General features: G+C 44.6%; 1 protein-coding gene across 4 annotated transcripts in view; it reads right to left on the bottom strand.

The window, feature by feature from the left end:
* Positions 1–20149, bottom strand: part of CACNA2D2 (calcium voltage-gated channel auxiliary subunit alpha2delta 2) — a 129297-nt gene that overhangs the window by 25186 nt on the left and 83962 nt on the right. For all 4 annotated transcript variants that reach the window (XM_072420376.1, XM_072420379.1, XM_072420375.1 and 1 more), the window contains exons 5-19: positions 15252–15296; positions 14554–14692; positions 11924–12055; positions 11788–11845; positions 10496–10546; positions 9246–9345; positions 7868–8026; positions 7442–7549; positions 4765–4843; positions 3849–3898; positions 3101–3190; positions 2934–3008; positions 1492–1575; positions 1262–1336; positions 549–620 (exon numbers count right to left, since the gene is read on the bottom strand). In XM_072420376.1, the coding sequence (XP_072276477.1) occupies positions 549–620; positions 1262–1336; positions 1492–1575; positions 2934–3008; positions 3101–3190; positions 3849–3898; positions 4765–4843; positions 7442–7549; positions 7868–8026; positions 9246–9345; positions 10496–10546; positions 11788–11845; positions 11924–12055; positions 14554–14692; positions 15252–15296 (1317 nt within the window). The remainder of the gene's footprint in view (positions 1–548; positions 621–1261; positions 1337–1491; positions 1576–2933; positions 3009–3100; positions 3191–3848; positions 3899–4764; positions 4844–7441; positions 7550–7867; positions 8027–9245; positions 9346–10495; positions 10547–11787; positions 11846–11923; positions 12056–14553; positions 14693–15251; positions 15297–20149) is intronic.

Here is a 20149-nt window from a genome sequence, read left to right as displayed (position 1 = left end):
TGATGTTTTTGGAGCTTGATTGGTCCCAAACATTGACATGTCTTTTTGAACAGATTGCTCTCTTATTGTTGCCAGTCGTGGTCTGCAGATGTGCTGCTCTCTATATTGCAGGGTGCAGACAAGTTCACAGTGCTGTGGACTCTACTGGCAGCTCCTGAGGTTTTGTTCCATCTATGTGCCTTGGCACCCTGAACATACTTAGCTTTGCTCTGTTCACATATGTGTGGTGCAATATTCTCAACAGCAGCCTCAAATGCACCTTCTGCAGCATACTGAGCTGCATGGCAGTATTGTGATGCTGCATGTACCAAAGGTTGGATTTTTGCACTGCTGTGGTTCATTAGGCATCCCAATAAAATTATTTGGCAACACATGGTAAGATGCAACAGAAGAGCACATTCATGCATTTGCAGCTCATATACATGAATGGTCCTATTAAGGTCAAGGAGTCATCCAGTGTGTGTAAACACAACAAAAAGGAGATTTTGGACATTCGGGAAAGTTAGAATAATGTAGATGACCCTATATATAAATATAAATGCACTCACCTCTTCTTTATTCTCATCCTCCAACTCGGCATCCAGGAAATCCAGAGTGACCGGCTCCTGGAAGTTGATGACCTGAAAACAAAAGAGGAAACAATCCAAATTACACCGATACATACAGAAGGCAGGTCTGCCAGAAACCATCCAATCATGGGCAGGAAAAGCAAAAAACAGGCCACCCCTTGCAGGTGGAATGGATGTTTAAAAAATTAGAGGTTCTCTTTAATAAGAAAGAATAATTCCTGTTGTCACAGATCACCAATATGAGAGCAGCTGTTAAAATCTGTGATTAACTATATAAGATGAAAATAAGGAATAAGAAATAATGGGAGATGTAAATGTCATATCAGAAATTACATGTGTCACTAGGGTTGGTGGCACCTAGTGCAGTAACTTAAGCTGTCAGCCCACCATTTGTAAAAATTATTCCCCTTAAACTGGTGTCAGAACTATTAACCACCCCATCCACCTTCACTGTCACTTCTCCCCCTACCAGTGTCATTGCCGCCCCCCCATCCATAATTGTAACGTAAGTTGGGGATCACTCCAACAGACACTGTTCTTTTCTTGCAATACATACTGCTATCTGCAAGCCGGGTGACACCAACATGACTGTCTATTCACCTGCCCTATGATGGCATCACCCACTGTGGTCTGCACCCCCCTATTGACACCACTGTACTAACATATAGCCTATCAAAGGTGAGGAGTCTTACTTGTGGCTTCAGGTTGGGGTGGAGCAGAACATATCCGTTCAGATCGATGGCAAACATGTATCCATTGGCACCCAACTAAGAGAGAAAAGAAATTGTTTATTAAAATTGTTACTTCTCCATCTTACAAAAACGCTGTTGCACAATACGGATCCCCCCCCCCCCCCTCAGACATTCACCCCCCGAATCTGATCATCTGATCCCAGCACGCGGCGTCCTTTGGCTGAACTTACACTGTATTGCGGCATCAGCTTCTGGATATCTTCCAATGCCACATCGATGCCCATCACACCCAGAATGAGCTGGTTCTGCCGACTCTGCAGGAGGAGAATGAGAGATCAATTTAGAGATGAATACCAAATCTGGGTAAAGTGGGGTTCAAATCCCCTAATTTCACCTGAAACTAAAAAATAAAAGTGTAATTTATTTACAGCCATTTCCTGATCATAAAGGGGTTAAAACTGACAAGTGGGGATCCCCAATCGCATGTATGGGAATGGAGTCATGAACACGCATGGCACGTTTCCCCGGTGCATTTTGGAGGCATTTTAGTGCAAATCCAACTGTGATGTATGTGGGACCTGAAATATTATGCTTTGATTTCTCACCACCAGCAGCTGCAGCATGCCAGACCTGGACAATACAACTTAATAGCACACCGACCCTGTCCTCCTCCGTGGTGAGCTGCAAGGGCCAGTGAATGGCATCAGCTGCAGAAAATATCTCCAGCACAATGTGATCACTGTAAAACGCATCATTAATTGCATCCTTGTGCAAGTCATCAAAAATGTGCGCAACGTTTCAGGGGTCACGCAGGACTTCATCAAGGCATATGTGATATCTGATAAAGGAGTTTTTGGTGAGCTTCTAAATTATTGCATTATTTGTAAAATGCCCTTTGGTTCAATAAAAGACATATTTTGTGCAGCGCAGTGCTGGTGATATAATCTGAACCCAACCTGGGGGTAGAGGAGGTGTCCAGGTGTTGGGAGCTGAATCTGACCTGAAGTAAATGGGGGGGGGGGGGGGGGATTACAATGGAGGCTTTTGAAGGTGAAAGCTGCACCTCATACTTCCAAAATACCAATCACCCAATGAGAGCCTGGAAGAACTCATACAGAGAAACATAATATAAATAGTAATATAAAAGTATATGTCTGATTATTACCACCACACCTTCCTCATTTCTCCATCGTAGAAAATATTCATTCATAAAACAGCTTTATTACCCCGATGACACTATCACCAGGCTTATAAAATTCTTGCAGCTCCTGAGAAGTCAGTACTATAGGCACACCCCCAGAACTCCATCTCCCAGGCTGTTGGGTGTCATTGTTCTGCTGGGAAAATATTCTATACATACATGTAGGGGGAGGAGTTCTGTAGAGAGGGGAGAAATCATATAAGGCTGACAACACAGTTCAGGTATGGGATGCAGCACAGGCATTGTTGACAGACCCAACAGGAAGTTAGGAGCTCATTGGATTTCTGTATAAAACAAGTGGAATTGTACCCATATTACCCTGACATATATCTGACCTCTCCCCAGTCAGTGGTGGCTCTCAGATTAGAACATTGATTGCTTTGATTTATTTATCAGGCTGATTAGTGTCGCTCTTTGTAAATAGGGGATGAAACAGGTTGAAGAAAAAATGACTGGCACCCAATATCTCACCTTTCCTGGATTCCCAGAATCGTCCGTTGTCAGATTGAACACCGGAAGTGTCCCCGTCACCACCAAGCCCAGCCCCTGCAAGGAAATAAAAGCAAAATGAAGCCTGGGGTCACAAATTTCCAAACTATGTCTGTTCTTTAAAGGGGTTTCCGTGTCTGGGTACTCACCAGGGCGTCCTGATAAACGTTCGTCCACTGAACCTGCTTGGCCTCATTCCCAGCGAGCACCATAGGGCGCCCAAGAACATCGAGATATTCCTGAAACACAATACAAATTAAAGGGGCAGCTCATGTCATTTCAGCAATGGACAGAGTCTGCTGGCATCTGGGGGACTCTTCATGGATATCTCCTGTGGACACCCTGGGGGCCCACCCACCCCGGGCATCCCAGCTCCTCCTGTTACATTCTCCATTATATAAGTTAATATAAATAAGGAATAGTGGGAACTGCTAAAAATGGGCCCAATAGGGGTACAGAGCCAGATACTTGGCACAGGGGTGGTAAGAACCCCTCATATTGGGCACAACAGGGGTACAGACACAGATACTTGGCAGAGGGGTGGTCGGAGCCCTCATATTGGACACAGCAAAGGTAAAGACCTGGGGATTCAGAGCTCACCAATGGAGCCTCCAAGGGACAGAAGAGATTATTGGGGGGTTTCAGCTCTCCAGCATCAACCAAACACTGAAATAAGATTGCCTAGGGAGCCCTTGAACCCATTCTATATTTATTACCAACAAACAACACCCAATCTGTCTGCAGAACAATATATAGAGAGCAATCAGCCCAGCAGCCAATCAGCAACCACGTGTCATTGCTCTGTCTGCAGTGATTGGTTCCTGCACTTTACACAATATTGATGACCTTTGTATCAGCTGATAAATAATCTCATCTTCTCAGAATTGCTCCCCATACCTGAGTGTTAATCCGAATTGCTCCGATGGACGGGATTTCAAAATAATAACCTGGGAACAAAGAGAAATCAAAATAATATAACAAGAAGAGTTTTATATAATTTTGGTATATCAGCAACCCTGAGTATCACTCCTTCCCGCCCCCACAAAAAAAAGATAAATATGGTGATAGATATATACAGGCATGTGTCACAATGATGTCACTCTGTGCTCTATGCTGTTATGAAGGTAATTAAAGTGAAACTTGAAAAGTCACTGCATTAGTTTTATTTTTTCCCTCTTGTTTTTGCTTGGTGATCCTGCCACACATTTCCCTTCTTAGGATGACAGCACTGCACTGTATCTGAGGATGGGGGAGCGCTGTCACCCTAGGACAGGATTTGTAATAGAAAATATTCTCCATGATTTAACAAGAATGTATTTTATAGCCTACAGAAGACAGCTGGGGAAGCTGAGAACATTTCAGTTCAGTGCACAGGAAATGACAAGGACCCTGCACTTTATCAGGATCAGCAAGTAGTGCTCTGTTAAAAAATGTACTTTATAAAAAAGGAAAACTAATGCAGCCACCACAATTACAGGCTGGATACCTGTATTTTATATTTTTGTATTTAGACATCCTTGAAGTGCATTTTTTCAGCTTCTGGAATATGTAGCACTCCAAGGAATACAATGTGACCCAGTAAGACTGATTTAATAAATTTACAAGACTGGAAAGGATAGAGGATTATGGGAGAACCTGGGTGATACAGAAAACCTGGAATGTATCTGAAGCAAAATTTTAAAAAAATTGCCAAATGATTTCAAGAAATCCATTCCAGGTTTGCCGATGATAGTTTATCTTTTCCAATCTTGGAGAGCTTTATTAAATTAGGTCCAATGTATCAATGGTGACACCACAGGAGAATTTCACTCACCTTTATTAGCACAGGCCATCCATTGCAGGGGGGTGACATCATAATTGTGCTGACCAACCGAGAAGGTGAAAACGCGAACCTGCAAGACAAAGAACCAATGAGAGGGGTGAAATGACAAGATAACAGTTGTGACAATACAATGACAGTATGGTGGTTCTTTTCCTGAAAATCAATGTAAGGTATCAAATGTCATCAATGATCAAACCAGTGTCCAGTATTGATGTATTGGAGGATCATCCAATCACATTGCTTTGTAGGATCTGCAAACCTTATTCAGGTGGCAATATATATTTAATAGTCACCTGCCATTGGTCGCCACATGCTATACAGCCCAGTGTGATGCCCCCTGGGGAGGATGGATCTGTAACCCACCATGGTTGCTAAAATATTTGGAAATGTCACTTTCCAGTAACCCAAATATCCATTTCTAACGGTATATGTTATCTATGAAAACAATAAAGTGTTTTATTTATAAATTATTCCCCCAGTCAATTCGTCTGAAATTCACTGACAGATTTGTCTCTTTTCAGTTCTACTAAAACAATAATTCAGTCTGCCACCTAGTGGTCAACAAAATAGTCACAACAGGAAATAAATATTATGAACAAATTGATAGCGGAATAATTTATAAATAATGCTCAAAAAGTAAAATAGCGAGAGAAATGCAACATTGTAACAAAGTGAGAAAGTAAAGTCACAACTTTACTTGTGGATGGTTAGACCCTCTTGGAAGATTCACCTTTTTTTGTCCTGTTATCTCCAGAACAGGAAAAGATGAGAATATCTAAAACAAAAGTTGCTACCAGGACAGGAATAGAGAAGAAATCCTCCAATTTGCACATCTGTTCTGATGACAACAATCTTAGAGGTTCTCTTTGCTTTGGGTAGATCTCTTCTGAATTCCTGTTTTAAGGATGGGAAGTGAAATCTGGCCAGGAAATTCTGTATTTGATCATGTGACACAGTGGGCCTTTTAATGCAGCACTTGCAGGGTTTCAGCCCCCACAGATTTTATTATCTACAGAACAAAAGCAGGGAAGTATGAAGTATGAGCTGAAATCCCTGCAAAGTGGAAAGCACACCTGGACAGCAACGTCCTCGATTGTTAGGTATTGAAGCAGACTGCAGAGGATGCAGCAGGAGGAATGAGATGGGAGATGAGAATGATGGGAAGTGTAGGCTGTCAACCCTTAAAATACTGATTTAGGTGGATGTATCTTAAACATTTTCAAAGTGCATCATTGTACTGTTCTGTGTGTGCAGCAGTTGGAGGTTAAATGAGGCTGAGCAGAGGCTGCCGGCATTGTACAGGAAATAAGCTGTCCGTACGTGAATCCCTTTCCCCCGGGGTCAGAACCTTTAATTATTTTCAGTTCTGATAAACTCCTGCCACATTTACATATAGATCTGGAAATGTAAATCAGCCTTTTCCTGGAAGCCAGAGGTAAGCTGAGCAGAATTGTGGCTGGTGCGGCACTTTAAGACGGCGGGTAATACATCAGAGGAGCGCGGTTTCTCCATTGTCACCCTGGCGGTCATTATAATGATATCAGTGATGTTTTATCTGCCCTGTCATGTCCTGTAATTGTCCCTTCTTCTTCTACACTGTCAGGGCTGCATGTTAAGTGTCTGTCCTCCATATTACTTCCTGGCGGGCTGCCTGTCAATCCACGTGCGCTGTAATGCGTCCCAGCCGTTATCTGGACGGTGAGCGACATGTCAGCCCCCCAGAGCCAAGCAGGATGACTTCCCCAGCTAATCTCAGCGAGAGACCATCATGAATAAATGAAAGGAGAAAACCTCTTCTGAAAACAGGAAAACTCACTGAAAATGGATTAATTAGAAGGAGAAATTAAAAGTTTGTTCTTGCCGAAAGTTCTGAGATTTTCCTTCGGGTGCCAATCATAACTAGGCTATGTGTGTGCATGAACTGCCATAATGATGGAGGGGGGGAATTCTGGAAGAGGAGGTAACCTAGAGGAAGAGGAGACATGGTGGGGGCAGTAGGGGCTAGATAGAAGTAGGGGGGAATTGGTAGCATCATGAGAGAACAAGGGACATCATGTGTGAAAATAGGAGAATATGGGGGAAGTCTGAATCCATAGAAGGAACTCACCATAATTGTTAGTAAAGTGGGGTATTGTAAGGCAAATACTTTACTAACAAGCATGGTGACCCATGGGGGGGAGATCTGCCTGTTCATGATAGATTTAATCTGTCTGGGAGGGAGGGGGTCTGTCTGTTTAAAGAAGGCAGAGGGGTCTGTTGGGTGGTCTGCCTGTGAGTGGTGTGGTCTGTAGAGAAGTCTGTCTGAATGTCACATGACCTCCTCTCCTGCAGGGTGATACCGAAGTGTACCGAAGGTGATACCGAACTGCAAAAATGCAGACACCATCAGATGATCCTCATGATTGCTCTCAATGACCAATCAATAGCATGCAGCTCAGGATGGGGTACAAAGCAGGTCCCCCTCTAACACTGTCACCCCTGTGTATCATGGCACCAGTTTGGTCATCCTTATCCCCAGACTCTGGCATCCTTATAATAAGTATATGGAGATGGTTATCAGCAGTCCTGCCCAGGGTAAATTCCCCAAATCAGTACCAATGAGAGAATTAAGAGAAATTTCCCCAAACTCCAAACCTGTACAGAGCCCATGGATGGACATGATTGTTACCGTTTTGTTGGGCCAGTTGTATTTCTCAAAGACGTCCTGCACGCGGTCCTCCCCGCCGTCTGTGAACATCATGATCATTTTGTTGCAGTTGGCTCGGGTGACATTAGTCTGAAGTAGAAACAATGAATATTTGTATGTTCCTTCACAAAGAGACAACAGGAAACAACAATACCATTCTGGGAAAAGGAAACATTGCAGCCGATCTGATCTGTGATCACTTTATCTGTGATATGGAAGAAGATAGAAGATTGAGAGAAACATAGCAGGTGGTGGGAAATCAGGACCTCCATGTGGAGGATGGTCACATGACCAATGCCAACGCTCAGGACTTGTATGCCAGCCTCCACCACCATGCCCACCACTGGGAATCTTATTTTACATTGTACAGAAAACATAGGGAGGCACAATGATCCTGATGAGACTCACATTCTGCAGCTGGCTGAAAGCATATTCAAAGCCGGCCTTGTAGTCGGTGGTTCCTCTGGCAACCATATCTTGGACAGCTTCTTTGATGACCTTCTTATTCCTGACATTGGCCTGGACCAGCTGCTTGAAGCAGGACACTGGCTCGGCCTTTTCATGAAACTGGGGAGGAAAGAAAACCACAGAATTTCTGGAGACTTGAGGTAACTGGTGGGGATGAGAACATTCACTTCATTATATAAGACCGAAGGAAATTCCTCTGATGTCAGCTATATCTGTCCCCTCCACTCTTATAAACGTCACAGAGAAGGGGTAAATGAGGACAGAGCACGAAAGGGAGAGAAACTTGGGTATGGAAGGATAGGGGGGAGAGGGTTGGGGTCATTGGAAGATAGGGGAAAGAGAAGTGGGGTCAATGGTGGTGGGAAAGGATATGGGGTCACTGGAAGAGAAGGGGGGGGGATGAGGTCAATGGAGAAAAAAGCAGAAGAGAGACAAGGTCAATGGAGGAGGGAAAGGAGAGACAGGGTTCCTGGGGGCAATGGGAGGCAGTTTTGGGGTCATGGGAGGTTAGATGGGAAAGAGATGGGGTCATGGAAGGATAGGGGGGGGTGGGGTCAATGGTGGTGGGGAAGGAGAGACAGGGTCACTGGAATGGAAAAGGGGTAGAGATGGGGTCAATGTAGGAGAAGAGAAATGAGATCATAGGAGGAGAAGATGAAGAGAGTTGGGGGCAACGGAGAAGGGGAAGGAGAGACGAGTCACTGCAGGCAAAAGGAGGTCACGTGAGTAGAAAGGGAAGAGATATGGGGTCAAAGGAGAAGAGGGTTGGGGTCATTGGAGGAGATTAGTGAAAGAAAAGGTCATGGGAGGAAAAGGGGGGAAATGATGAGGAGAGGGGAGGGGAGAGATTGGGTCAATGGAGAACAGGGGAGAGAGATGGTGTCACTGGTGGAAAGGAAGAGAGATTGGGTCACTGAAGGAGAAAAAGGGGAGAGACAAAGTCATGGAAGGAGAAAGGGTTGGAAGAGATAGAGTGACTGAAGGAGAAGGGGGGAGTGAGATAAGGTCATTTTAAGAGCATAAGAGAGATGGGGCCACAGAAAGAACAGGAAAAGAGATGGTGTTATTAGATGAGTGGAAGGAATAGATGAAAGCACTGGGGTATGGAACGAAGAGAGATGGGGTCACTTGAGAAGGAGGGAGAAGAGAAATGAGATCGGAAGATCAAGGGGTGGAAAGAGGTGAAGGAAAAGACACAAGGTTCACAAGAACTATAAAGGGAGGCAGAGAAAAAAGGGGGGGGGGAGAGTATCATTTGAGATATTTCAGTAAATCACAATCTCCATCATTGTAAATGTTTCCCATGCAATTTACTTACAGAAGCAACCGTCACATAGTCATCATCAGACAGCGTGTCCAGCATCTCCATGACCGAGGTCTTCATGAGTTTCAGCGTCAACCCGCTCACACTGCCACTACTGCAAAATGCCACATAAAAACATTCCCATTGTATCATACATCTTTCCTATCCATTGCATATCCATGCAATTGCATATCCATGCCACTGACAAAATGCCAACCTATAAATTACTGCTTCCGATCTCTGCCATGTTTTATTGCCTCGTGCCATCTAGCACCAGGTTGCTGCAGCTGTTTTGACAAAGTTGTCTTCTGACGCCATAGAAAAGCCTGACAAATAAATTGATTTTGCACCGAAGGCTTTTACGGAGAGTGGAGGTGACACGGCTGAATGTCAGCTCCTGGGGTGAGAGCGGACACAACAGCAAGGTGAGAAGTGGCGCACTGAACGACAAGGAATGGGGGGGGTGGTAAATTACCGGGATGTTTTTCTATCAGTCATGTCGGACAGCCCTGAACACCCCCTGTGCAGCTGGTACAAGTCACTCTGAGCCAAATTGACAAATACTTCCTTCACCGCTGATCAATAGAACACACGCGGCAATGATAGCTGTCATTACTGGAGGAGCGGGACCGCAGAATCATCCTTAATATTCATTTAGGAATCTGCGTTTTACTTGTTGTACAGCAGAAAAACGAGCAACGTGCTCAGTGTAGCAGCCAATCAGAAATTATTCACTGCTTGACTGGCTGCTCTGGTTTATTATATATTAGGAATTGTTATTGTTTTGTTATGGAGCTTCAGCTGAACGGCTACAATCACAGGTGAAATACAGGAAAATATATAATATTACCTAGAATGATATTTGTCATTGTGTTTGGGCAGCCTAAAGTCAAACCTGTGTCACCCTCCGCCTCCTTCATGGACTGTGATTGGATATTCCCATACTGCTAAGCCCCTCCTTTCACACCTGGAATCTGCTCAAACTCCTCCCACTATGCAAATAATTTCACATTGAGAAATTAGCAATATATAAAATGTGATCTTTGTAAGTGGACCTCATTGTGCATAAAAAATACCCAAGATAGTCACATTTTGGTCTGTTTTTTTTTAGAAACCCCTTTGCCACGGTTGCACCCATTTGTGGTCTATACGCCCCCTCTTCAAGCTTTCCGTTTATGTCTGTATTTCATATTTTTCAAAAGTATAAATTTTGAATACAGATACAGGGAGCCACCCAGAATCTCACACAGATCACTGATACTCACACATCCACAATAATGACCATGTCCTTGGGGGAGGAGGCGCCTTGGATGTACCTGGCAAATGTAGAAATGATTTAGTACCGGACAGAAATGTGCAGCAGCACCATTTATACTGAGAAAAGCAAGTCATTGGACACTCATCTCTATCTAATCACACACTATTATTTTACATTTATATAGCTCTGACATATACCGCAGTGAGGTACAGAGAATACTGAGCCAGTCCCATCAGTCCCTGTACAGAGGAGCTGACACTCTAATGCCCCCCCACAGTCACACAGGAAGGTGAGTGCTGATTGACCTCTTGGATTTCTGCTCTTTACTCAAAAAATAAGTGACCTAAAAATTCACACTGCAAGCAAAAAAGTTGTCCTGGGAGCTGCTTTTAAAATTAGAAAATCCTTTAGAATCATCGGCTGAAAAGAAACACAAAGGAGACAGTTCTGGATCTATACATCACATTGTGGCACACAACAGGTTCATACAAACACACCGGCTTCAGGTGCCCGCACTGCTATTCCAGACACTCTCCAGCGGCGATGATGCGTGAAATGAAAATTGGACAGCAATGCTCAGAAGTGGGGCGAGACAGGCGGCACATCGAAGAGAGAGGGAAAAAGAGAGAAGGAGAGAGAGAAAGAGAGAAGGAAGGGAAGAGAGAGAAAGTCATAGAGAGAGTACAGGAGAGAGTGAGAGAGGGGGAAGGAAAAAGAGAGAAAGAAAGAGAGCGAGGGGGAGAAAGAGGAAGAGAAAGAGAGAGAAAGAAGGAAAAATAAAGGGGAGAGAGGGAGGAGGAGAGATAAGGTGGGAGATAATGAAGGAAAGAGTGCAGGAAAGAGAGAGAAAATGAATTTGAGAGGGGAGAAGAGCGAGAAGGAGGAGGAAATAGAGGAGGAAGAAAGAGAAAAGGATAAGATGAGAAGGGTGGGGATTGGAAAAAGAAAGAATGAAAAAGAAGTATGAAAAAGAAAGATGGGGCAGTAAGGTAGACAGACAGTCTGGGGGACAATAATGGGGGAACCGAGAAAGAAGATGCAGATATGGGGGGGGGGGGGGCAACAGAAACATAAAGAGGTGATAAAGTCTACTGATAATCATAAAGGGTTGCCACTGCCAGAGGGGGCGATATACTGCATTTGTAAGCATGATGAGAAGCACAGATGCAAGAGATGTACATGGAGGAAGTGAAGGATTATATACAGAAATAATATTGCAGACAGATGGAAATCTAAATGACTTCAAAATGCAAAAGGTTACTATGTGATTTAAAAATTAAACCCTCAGAGGGCACTCACCATGGGCGCCGACGTACGTCGTAAAGGTCAATCTTGCTGGGTGCCCTCCATGGGGTGGCTGTAAAGACAGAACACACATTTAGCATGCTATTATTGTGCCCCAGGTCCCACTGAACTTTACCCCTTCACCAGTCACCTGGGTAGTATCGGGTCACTCCGGTGGCACTGCCGAACACCTGCCAGAGCAGTGTTGGATCTTCCTGGCGGTTCTGAATGAAGACGTTCTCCAGGGCGTCTGTCCAGTTCAGTTCATTCAGGATAACAGTGGCTGGGGAGACATGGGTCAGCAGGGGGGGACAGGGGTCAGCAGGGGGTGACTGGGGTCAGCAGTTGGAGCGAGAGGTCAGCAGAGAGTAACGGGGGTCCACAGAAGGAGGGAGAGGGGTGGGTGGGTCAATGCTCATAAGGGGGAACAACGCAGACAGGGGAATAAGCGGCAGCATTCAGGATGGAGGGGGGTGGAAGTATTCAGCCAGGGAAGGGGAGAGCAATATTTGCGGGGTTCACATGCGGTAGATTGATTGGATGTGTTTAGATGCTGCAGTCTCACAATGAACCTTAACTAATTGCTTACATGTGATTAATTACACCCACTGACAGCTTGTTAGATGCTAACAGCACTTAGCACCCCGACGTCTGACACCCTGAACACTTAACACAGCTTGAAATCACTTGTTAACTGCGAAATACACAATGCGCTGCCGCTTCGACCCCAGACATCTCAATCTCGCCATCGAACCCTCTCCTAAAACGCTGCTTTCCCTGACCCCAAAACCCTCCGTCTATTTACACGATAAACACAAGAGCTGCCTGCTAACTATAAATCAGACGGCCCAGTGACTGCCAGCTGCCGCCGAACTACAAGTATCAGCATGCCGAGATCTGAAGACACCACAAGCGCAGCTGCAGCTCGATAGGATTCCATTCTATTAACACCACGAAGGCAGCAAAAACCAGTTGAAGCCATCTTAGTTCTTATCTATAATGAGTTTATATAAAGCACCCCCACTGGCCCACCCCTATCTGCTCCCATATATCTCTGTGACACCATCAATAAATCTCATTATTGTCAACCATCAACAATCTGTTTCTATTTCCTTAAAGACATTTATTCCTTCTCTTGTTCCTCCAATATCAGGATTCTTCATTAGTACAGGGGGAGTCCAAACATTTACATTCATTTCCGTTTGCCTCACCAGCGAAGGTCTGCTATCGTATTGGAAACATCTAGAAATGTTTGTTGTGTTGTTTTTGTGATGTAGAATCTCAAACGCTACATAAAAAAAGTATCAGGGCACTTCCTGTTCTGTATCCTCACAGCTTTAAATCTGCAGTGTGGGGTCATCCCAGGCTCTTCCCCCCGATTTGGAATGAGATTTGGTGTTGTCACTTTTGTGCTGCTCACTGTTCTCCTTGCTGGAGGGGAAGCTGCACCAGACAACCTGCAATGCAAAGGATCTCCCTGCTTTTGCTTTATTCATTATATGGATCTGCTACTTCTTCATCATTACCCTACCAGAGACGCAGCTTTGAAGAAGCAAAGCCCCACCATTACCAGAATAGCAGATTGCACATAGAGACATGGTGCAGAACAACACTGGGTAAGTGGGTGACTTTGTCCTCTGCTTGACCTTTATGTTTCCACAGCAGAGGTCCTCTTTAGATATTCTTTTTAGTAATATCTTATGGGACAATTTGTAGAAATGGTGGCTGATCGTATTTTTAACAAATTAACAATTATTCTAGTATCACTAAGATCCTGAGATTTATTCCATCACATGCTACAAGGACATTGAATGTTGTTCCTCTGCATACAGATGGATTTTCTACAACACTGCACTGTTGGTTATCTGGTTTACACCTGGAATTGTCCCCGTTGTCTGTACATCTCCATCAGATTGTACATTTCATGGCTCGTTGACAATGATCCAGTGTCCTCTATGAGGACAAAACGCTGCACATTGTCCTATGGGACCAACCAATGCAACACCCAACCATGCAGAAAGATTGCAGATGGTCTGAAGGCTTTCAGATGGAATATTCTGGTTTCCATGATGATGGTTGGAAGTTCCTGACCCACCACTGAATAAAGGAGTGAAAAGAATCTGAGGATAGGAACTGGACTGTACAGGGAGGTCCACAATATGGGTTCCATCTCAGGAGGAAACCAACTTGTGTGGCCAAAACACATCTACAGGACATGGATGAGTGGGGAGGAAAAGTCAAATTAATGACTTGTACCATATGGACATCAGGACCAGGAGACATCAAGAGAAAGACCACCAATGATCAACTCAAAATGACTATTTTTGGTGTTTCGTATTGAAACATGAGTGGCCCATTTTAAAGAAAAACTTTAGGGCAAATGTGTTCAGAAATCTGAACATAAACCCCAATTAGGCCAACAGCCCCAGAAATGTTCTTGGCATTCCTTCCATAAAATGAATCAAACTTTTGGACCTCCCCTTGTAGCTTCTCATATTTTCCTAGCACTGCTTGTCCAAGTTCTCACCTCCTCTAGAGATTAACAGTCTCCAGTTCACAATTTGCTCATTACGCCTGCTACAGGGTTCCAGCTGCAATTACACCCACCAAAGACAACTCTGCATTAGTTCCCCACATCGAAGACAACTATGGAAACTCTGATTCGTGATATCATTTTTCCCCATTGCTGCAACGGAGGCACAAGAGCCGTGTTTCTGCTTAAGTTGGGGTTCTATAGGAACATTTCGGGGTACAGAGGAGTTGGGTGGTTTGGATACTCACAACCCTTGTAGATGTCCGTAGGGATCTGAACCGCTGTGTATGAGTAATTTACTTTCGCCTTGAAGTTTAAATCGTCGGTAAATTCCAGTTTGAGGGAATTGCTGGGCTCTCTTGGCTCCTCCTCACCCTCTGGGTCATCCTGGTAAAAAAAGTAAGTCACATTATGTAGGTAAGATAAGGTAAGTCACATTATGTTTTTTTTCTAATGGGACATCCAGAATGTCCTGCAGAGGGGGCCATAACTCCTAGCAGCTTTAGTGGTTGGCAAGTCATTGCACCTGGGTGTGTAAAATGTCAATCTTAGGAGCAGTGACCTCTGCTGGTCAGATTTACTTATCACAGAGGCAGAAAACTCTTCTCAGTAGGATGGTGAAGTATCAATGTATGGTATCAGGTCTGATATCATTGTTTATTCGGATATTTACCATGCTTGGGGAGACTGTATGACCCCCCAAGGAGAGCTCATCGCTCTCCCCCCTCTCTGCAATTCTTGCTTTGCCTGGCAGTCCAGAGCAATGCAAAGCTTCAATTAGAAAGAGACAGTCTGAAAGCAAACACCTTCTGCTTTATTCTCTCACCAGTTCTCCCTGCATTCAATGTTTAGATTTTATTTAAATAAAGGACATTTATGAATCAGATGTATTGATGAAAAATAATAATTACATGACCTAAAACAATTACAATTAAATTACACTTACGTATTCTGTATCAGCCTTGGCGTCGTAGTATTCAATATCTTCTTCCTAAAAAGACAAAGCAAGCACTGAGTGACTTTGACAGCAATATGAGAATATAAGATCATTACAGAATTCCATGCAGGTGTCCCTGCAGGTGCAGGTGCTGTATGTTCCAGCAGGCAGGTAATGCGATGTAAAAGTCACCTCATCGATCAATAGTACAACATAAAGATCAATAATGATATTGATTCCTTTTCTTGGCCCCTGCAGAGGAATTCAAATCCTCAGTCCTGTGCATGGAAATTCCTCCTTCTACCCCATGCATTGTGGTATAGGTACCAACAAAAAACCTCTGCTGAGATGTGACAAACGCGCCCCCTGCTGTCAGTCAGATATATGGGGCTAATTCATTCAAATGTGAAGGCTTCCTGGAAAATTGTTTTATTTTTTTTTATTTCCTTTTATTTCACTTTTCATTACTATTTTATTTACCTTATGAAAATTCATATATTAAGGAATTTAGAAAAAAATGGGATTAGTACAGCACTATAAATGTATAGAAGGATAGCTTCTATAGCTTCTAGGATTTGATATGTCATCCTGTTACAGGACACTTTTTATTGTCTGTGCACACCAACATGTGAAAATGTGACTTTTCAATAATGGTATCAGCCCACTGATGGGTGAATGTGCTGCAGGTCATTCATGTGAAGGCGTTAGCATTGATTTTTTATTCATCACTTTATAAATATATACAGAATGACAACACGCAGAGCAGATTTCCTTGGAGGGCCATTTGCTGGAAGGGCTGAAAGCGTTGAGAGAGCGTGAAATGATCGGGGACGCAAGGCTCAGATTCATCCAGGTGAATGCGGCCATTTCTGAGTGCGGCAATGTGAGAATCTTGGCTCTGGATGGCTTCTATCATTCTCTGGATGTGCTGAGCTGTGTTTGCTCCATTGCTATTCCAGTCATTCAGCCCCCCCCATTCCCTCGCGCTCCTCTGTGTGCTCCCCCTCTCGCCTCTCCCTCCCTCCTCTGCGCTCATTGCCCTGCAGCGTAATGAAAGCTGACATTATATCAAACATTATAAAGACTCTCATTTGATGAGGATCATTCGTCAACACACAAACCTATTAACCAGCAGAAAAAAAACCCATACACCCGTTCAGCGGCCCCACGTGCAGCGTGCATCTGAGAGCGCCGCCGCACCTCTCGCTGCAGACGAATCCTGACTGCTAATCGCAGCCTCCGCTCTACGCCAACCAAAATTCAGGTGAACTCGGCGACAAGGTCACTGGCAAGGACACAGCCGTCACGTTGCCCCACATGTGGCCTCCTTCTACCTGCAGCGGAGGTAACGCTGCAACATGGATCATTTTCTGCGTGGGGCAACAAGCTGACTTCAGGGAGGGAAGGAGAAGGGTCAGGGGGCTGCAGGGTGACCCAAAGAAAGGGCAATAAATGATGGTGGCAAATTTTACAAAATGCTTTATGATTGTTATATTAGATTTGTGGCTGAGAATATTTCATGTTACCAGTAAGGTATTTCTATCATCCTGGGGCAATCAAAATATTTAGTTGCTGCCTGAACCCTGGGCAAGACACAAATAATACAGCTCTGATTATTATTAATAGGCCTGTTTTCAGTTCCTGTACAGCAGAAGGCAATGGGAGAAGCAGCACAAGGAGCAAATCAGCTGTGCTGCAAGACACATGCTGCAGAGTAAGAGAGATAAGCTTATCACTGTGCTGCTTCTTTATTCACTATCCAATCACAGGCTGGGGGCGGGTTCCTGACAGCCTGGGAATATTGATTGAAAGATGCTGAAGACATCTAGTGGTGGATTTCATGTACTGCACATGAATAATTTTGTTTATTTTTGGCTGGAGTTCTACTTTACCATAGGGGGTGTTTAAGGATAAAAAAAAGGACCGACATGAAGATGGAAAAAGAGAAAGAGAAGAATTTAAAAAATAGTTATTTGATCTCACATAATTTGCAGGAGACTTGAAGGCTATTTTTCAAGCAGCTGCTTTATTTGCCTTTCCAAAAATATTTCTGAACCTATAATGGAATCATGTCACGTGGCCAGAAAAATAGAAACCCCTGTGAAAAATAGTGATGGCTTGTCTTGTGACTGTCACTAACCAGCACTACACTGGGGGATCTGCTTCCCTGACCAGTGCCTGAAACATGTCAGGGGGGATTGTCTGTGCATTGCAATACAGCTCGGGTGATGGCACCTCCCTAGCCTGCAGATAAGATAAAGACAGATTATGGCTCTTATATTAGCATTTTAAATACATTTTCCTTTTTTTGTAAATGGACTGAAGGTTTTTGGTTTTTCTTGTCTCGCATTGCTAGCCGTGCACTAATTTGAGATTTTTTTCTCCTATGACTCCTGGGCTGCTTCTCTCCCTTCCAGTGACACAAGGATCTCTAATTATATGAAGGTCACATCTCGGGGACACAGTTCATTCCGGCACAGAGAATCGCAGTGACACAAATTTACCCCACAAGCAGCCTGGGGCCGGCCGAGCGAGAAATCACTCACACCGTGTGTAGCCCAATCGTTATGGCCACAGCTCATCCCTCATTATCCTCCAATCACAACCAGACCAGACCAGACGAAAAATGCCAACATGGCTCCTGGCCGGCGTAAAACTACCCCATCACATATTGATTTAGGTAGATTTAGTTTTATTTATACTGTGTTTTGTAATTACTTATTGGAAAAAAAGGGGCAAACTGCTGAAATAAAATCACTTTAATGTCCTAGAATACTAAAATCATTGTAGACCCCGAAAAATGTCTCCACCAATGGCAGAGCTGAAAATAGGGAGAACATTACACCCTCATCAAATGCTTATTTATGATTTAGACAATTACTTAAACATTCAAAAATTTTGTCTGCAAGAATTTAACAGTTGGGCAGAGACAGAGCATAGGGGAGGAGAAGCTGGGAACCCTGTATTGGAGGGGGCAGGGACACCGAATTGGGGAGGAGCTAAGAACCCTGTATTGGAGGGGCGGGGACACAGAATTATGAAGGAGGGGCTAGGGACCCTGTATTGGAGGGGGCGGGAACACAGAATTAGGGAGGAGGAGCTGGGAACCCTGTATTTGAGGGGGCAAGGACACTGAATTGGGGAGGCGCTAAGAACCCTGTATTGGAGGGGCCGGGACCCTGTATTGGAGGGGACAGGAACACATAATTAGGGAGGAGGAGCTGGGAACCCTGTAATGGAGACAGGGTTGAGACAGAGCATAGGGGAGATGGAGTGGAAAGCCTGTATTGGAGGGGGCAGGGACGCATAGTTTGGGAGGAGCTGGGAACCCTGTATTTCAGGGGGGCAAGGACACCGAATTGGGGAGGAGCTAAGAACCCTGTATTGGAGGGGCGGGGACACATAATTATGGAGGAGGAGCTAGGGACCATGTATTGGAGGGGCGGGGACACAGAATTATGGAGGGGGAGCTAGGGACCATGTATTGGAGGGGGCAGGAACACAGAATTAGGGAGGAGGAGCTGGGAACCCTGTATTGGAGACCGGGTGGAGACATAGGGGAGATGGAGTGGAAAGCCTGTATTTGAGGGAGCAGGGACACAGCATAGAGGAGGAGGAGATAGGAACACATAATTTTAGGCGGGGACAGGGACACAGTTTCGGGATAGAAGAGCTTTGAACTCTGAATTGGAGGAGCAGGAACGCAGCAGGAACACAGCATGGGAGAAGCATAAGAGAAGAGGGGCTGAGAACCCTATTTGAGGAAGGGGCAGGGACACAGCATAGTGGAGGAGGGGCTGGGAACACTGTATTGAAGGAATGGGTGTGAACACGGCATAGAAGAGGAGGAGCTTGGAACACTATTGGATGAGGGGGCGGGAACACATCATAGGGGGGCACAGACACGGATTGTTGCAGCCTTTTTTCACCTCACACATTTATCATTTTTTTCATATTTATTTTTAAACTTCCAATTGGTTGTTCAAATTTTTTTGGACAAAACATTTTTTTGTTTTTATATTTCGGTGTTTCCATCCCCTGAAAGTGATCCACTGTTGATTTTTCTCCATCACAATACCCAGATATTGTTGTCTGATCGCACAGGCGGAGTGCAGAGGTCTGGGAAGGAATTCCTCAGGTTTGGCAATTTCTAGTAGAACTCACAGGGTGTTGCGGGATGAGCCGCCCCGTCCGCTATCCTCCCCGACCACCGTGCAGCAATCAGAATGATTAAACAGCACCACATAGGGGGTGCAATCAGTGACCAGGACAGACGGAGCGGGGAGGGGGATTGGCGGCTCGTGTCACACATTAGATCTCGCTGCCATCTGTCTATGTTGGGCATTGATGGAAGGCTGCAACTTGCTGGCATTATGACCAGACAGGGAGGGGGGGGCACTGGACATCTGGAGAAAGTGGTAATCAGTGCCGGAGAGGAGGGCGCGGCAGCTGCCAAGTCAGCTATGAAACGACTGCTCAGATGATGCCGCACACCACCAATGCCAGTTCAGGTGATACCGCAGACCGCCATTTGTTGGTGACAAAAATCTTTATTATCTCATAAAATTCCAAAATGTGGATGAACCACGATTTGCTACAAATTCTGCCCTGATAGTCACCCACACAATAGGTGGCGCTATAAGAAACAAAGAGTTTGAGGGTGGTAAACCCTTTGGGCCACAGATCAGAAGATGTATTTTTTTTATGCATTCCCCAGTTATAAAAATAGTGAGTATAAATGTGATATGCAAATGGGGCCAGGTGTGCTACTTCTCAATACAATGTATAGTTACTCATGCAAGTTGAGTTGTTAATGCCCCTGTGGGGTAAATATGGTGAGCTGGCCCAATGTGCTCAGATAGTTAAAAATACTCAACTGAGGACTGTTGGGGTATTGATCGAGGAGA

Source organism: Pyxicephalus adspersus, chromosome 8, assembly GCF_032062135.1.
Source record: "Pyxicephalus adspersus chromosome 8, UCB_Pads_2.0, whole genome shotgun sequence".
In the NCBI taxonomy this organism is placed as follows: Eukaryota; Metazoa; Chordata; class Amphibia; order Anura; family Pyxicephalidae; genus Pyxicephalus; species Pyxicephalus adspersus.
The sequence above is the reverse complement of the archived record's forward strand: the minus strand, read 5'-3'. Positions and strand labels throughout refer to the sequence as shown.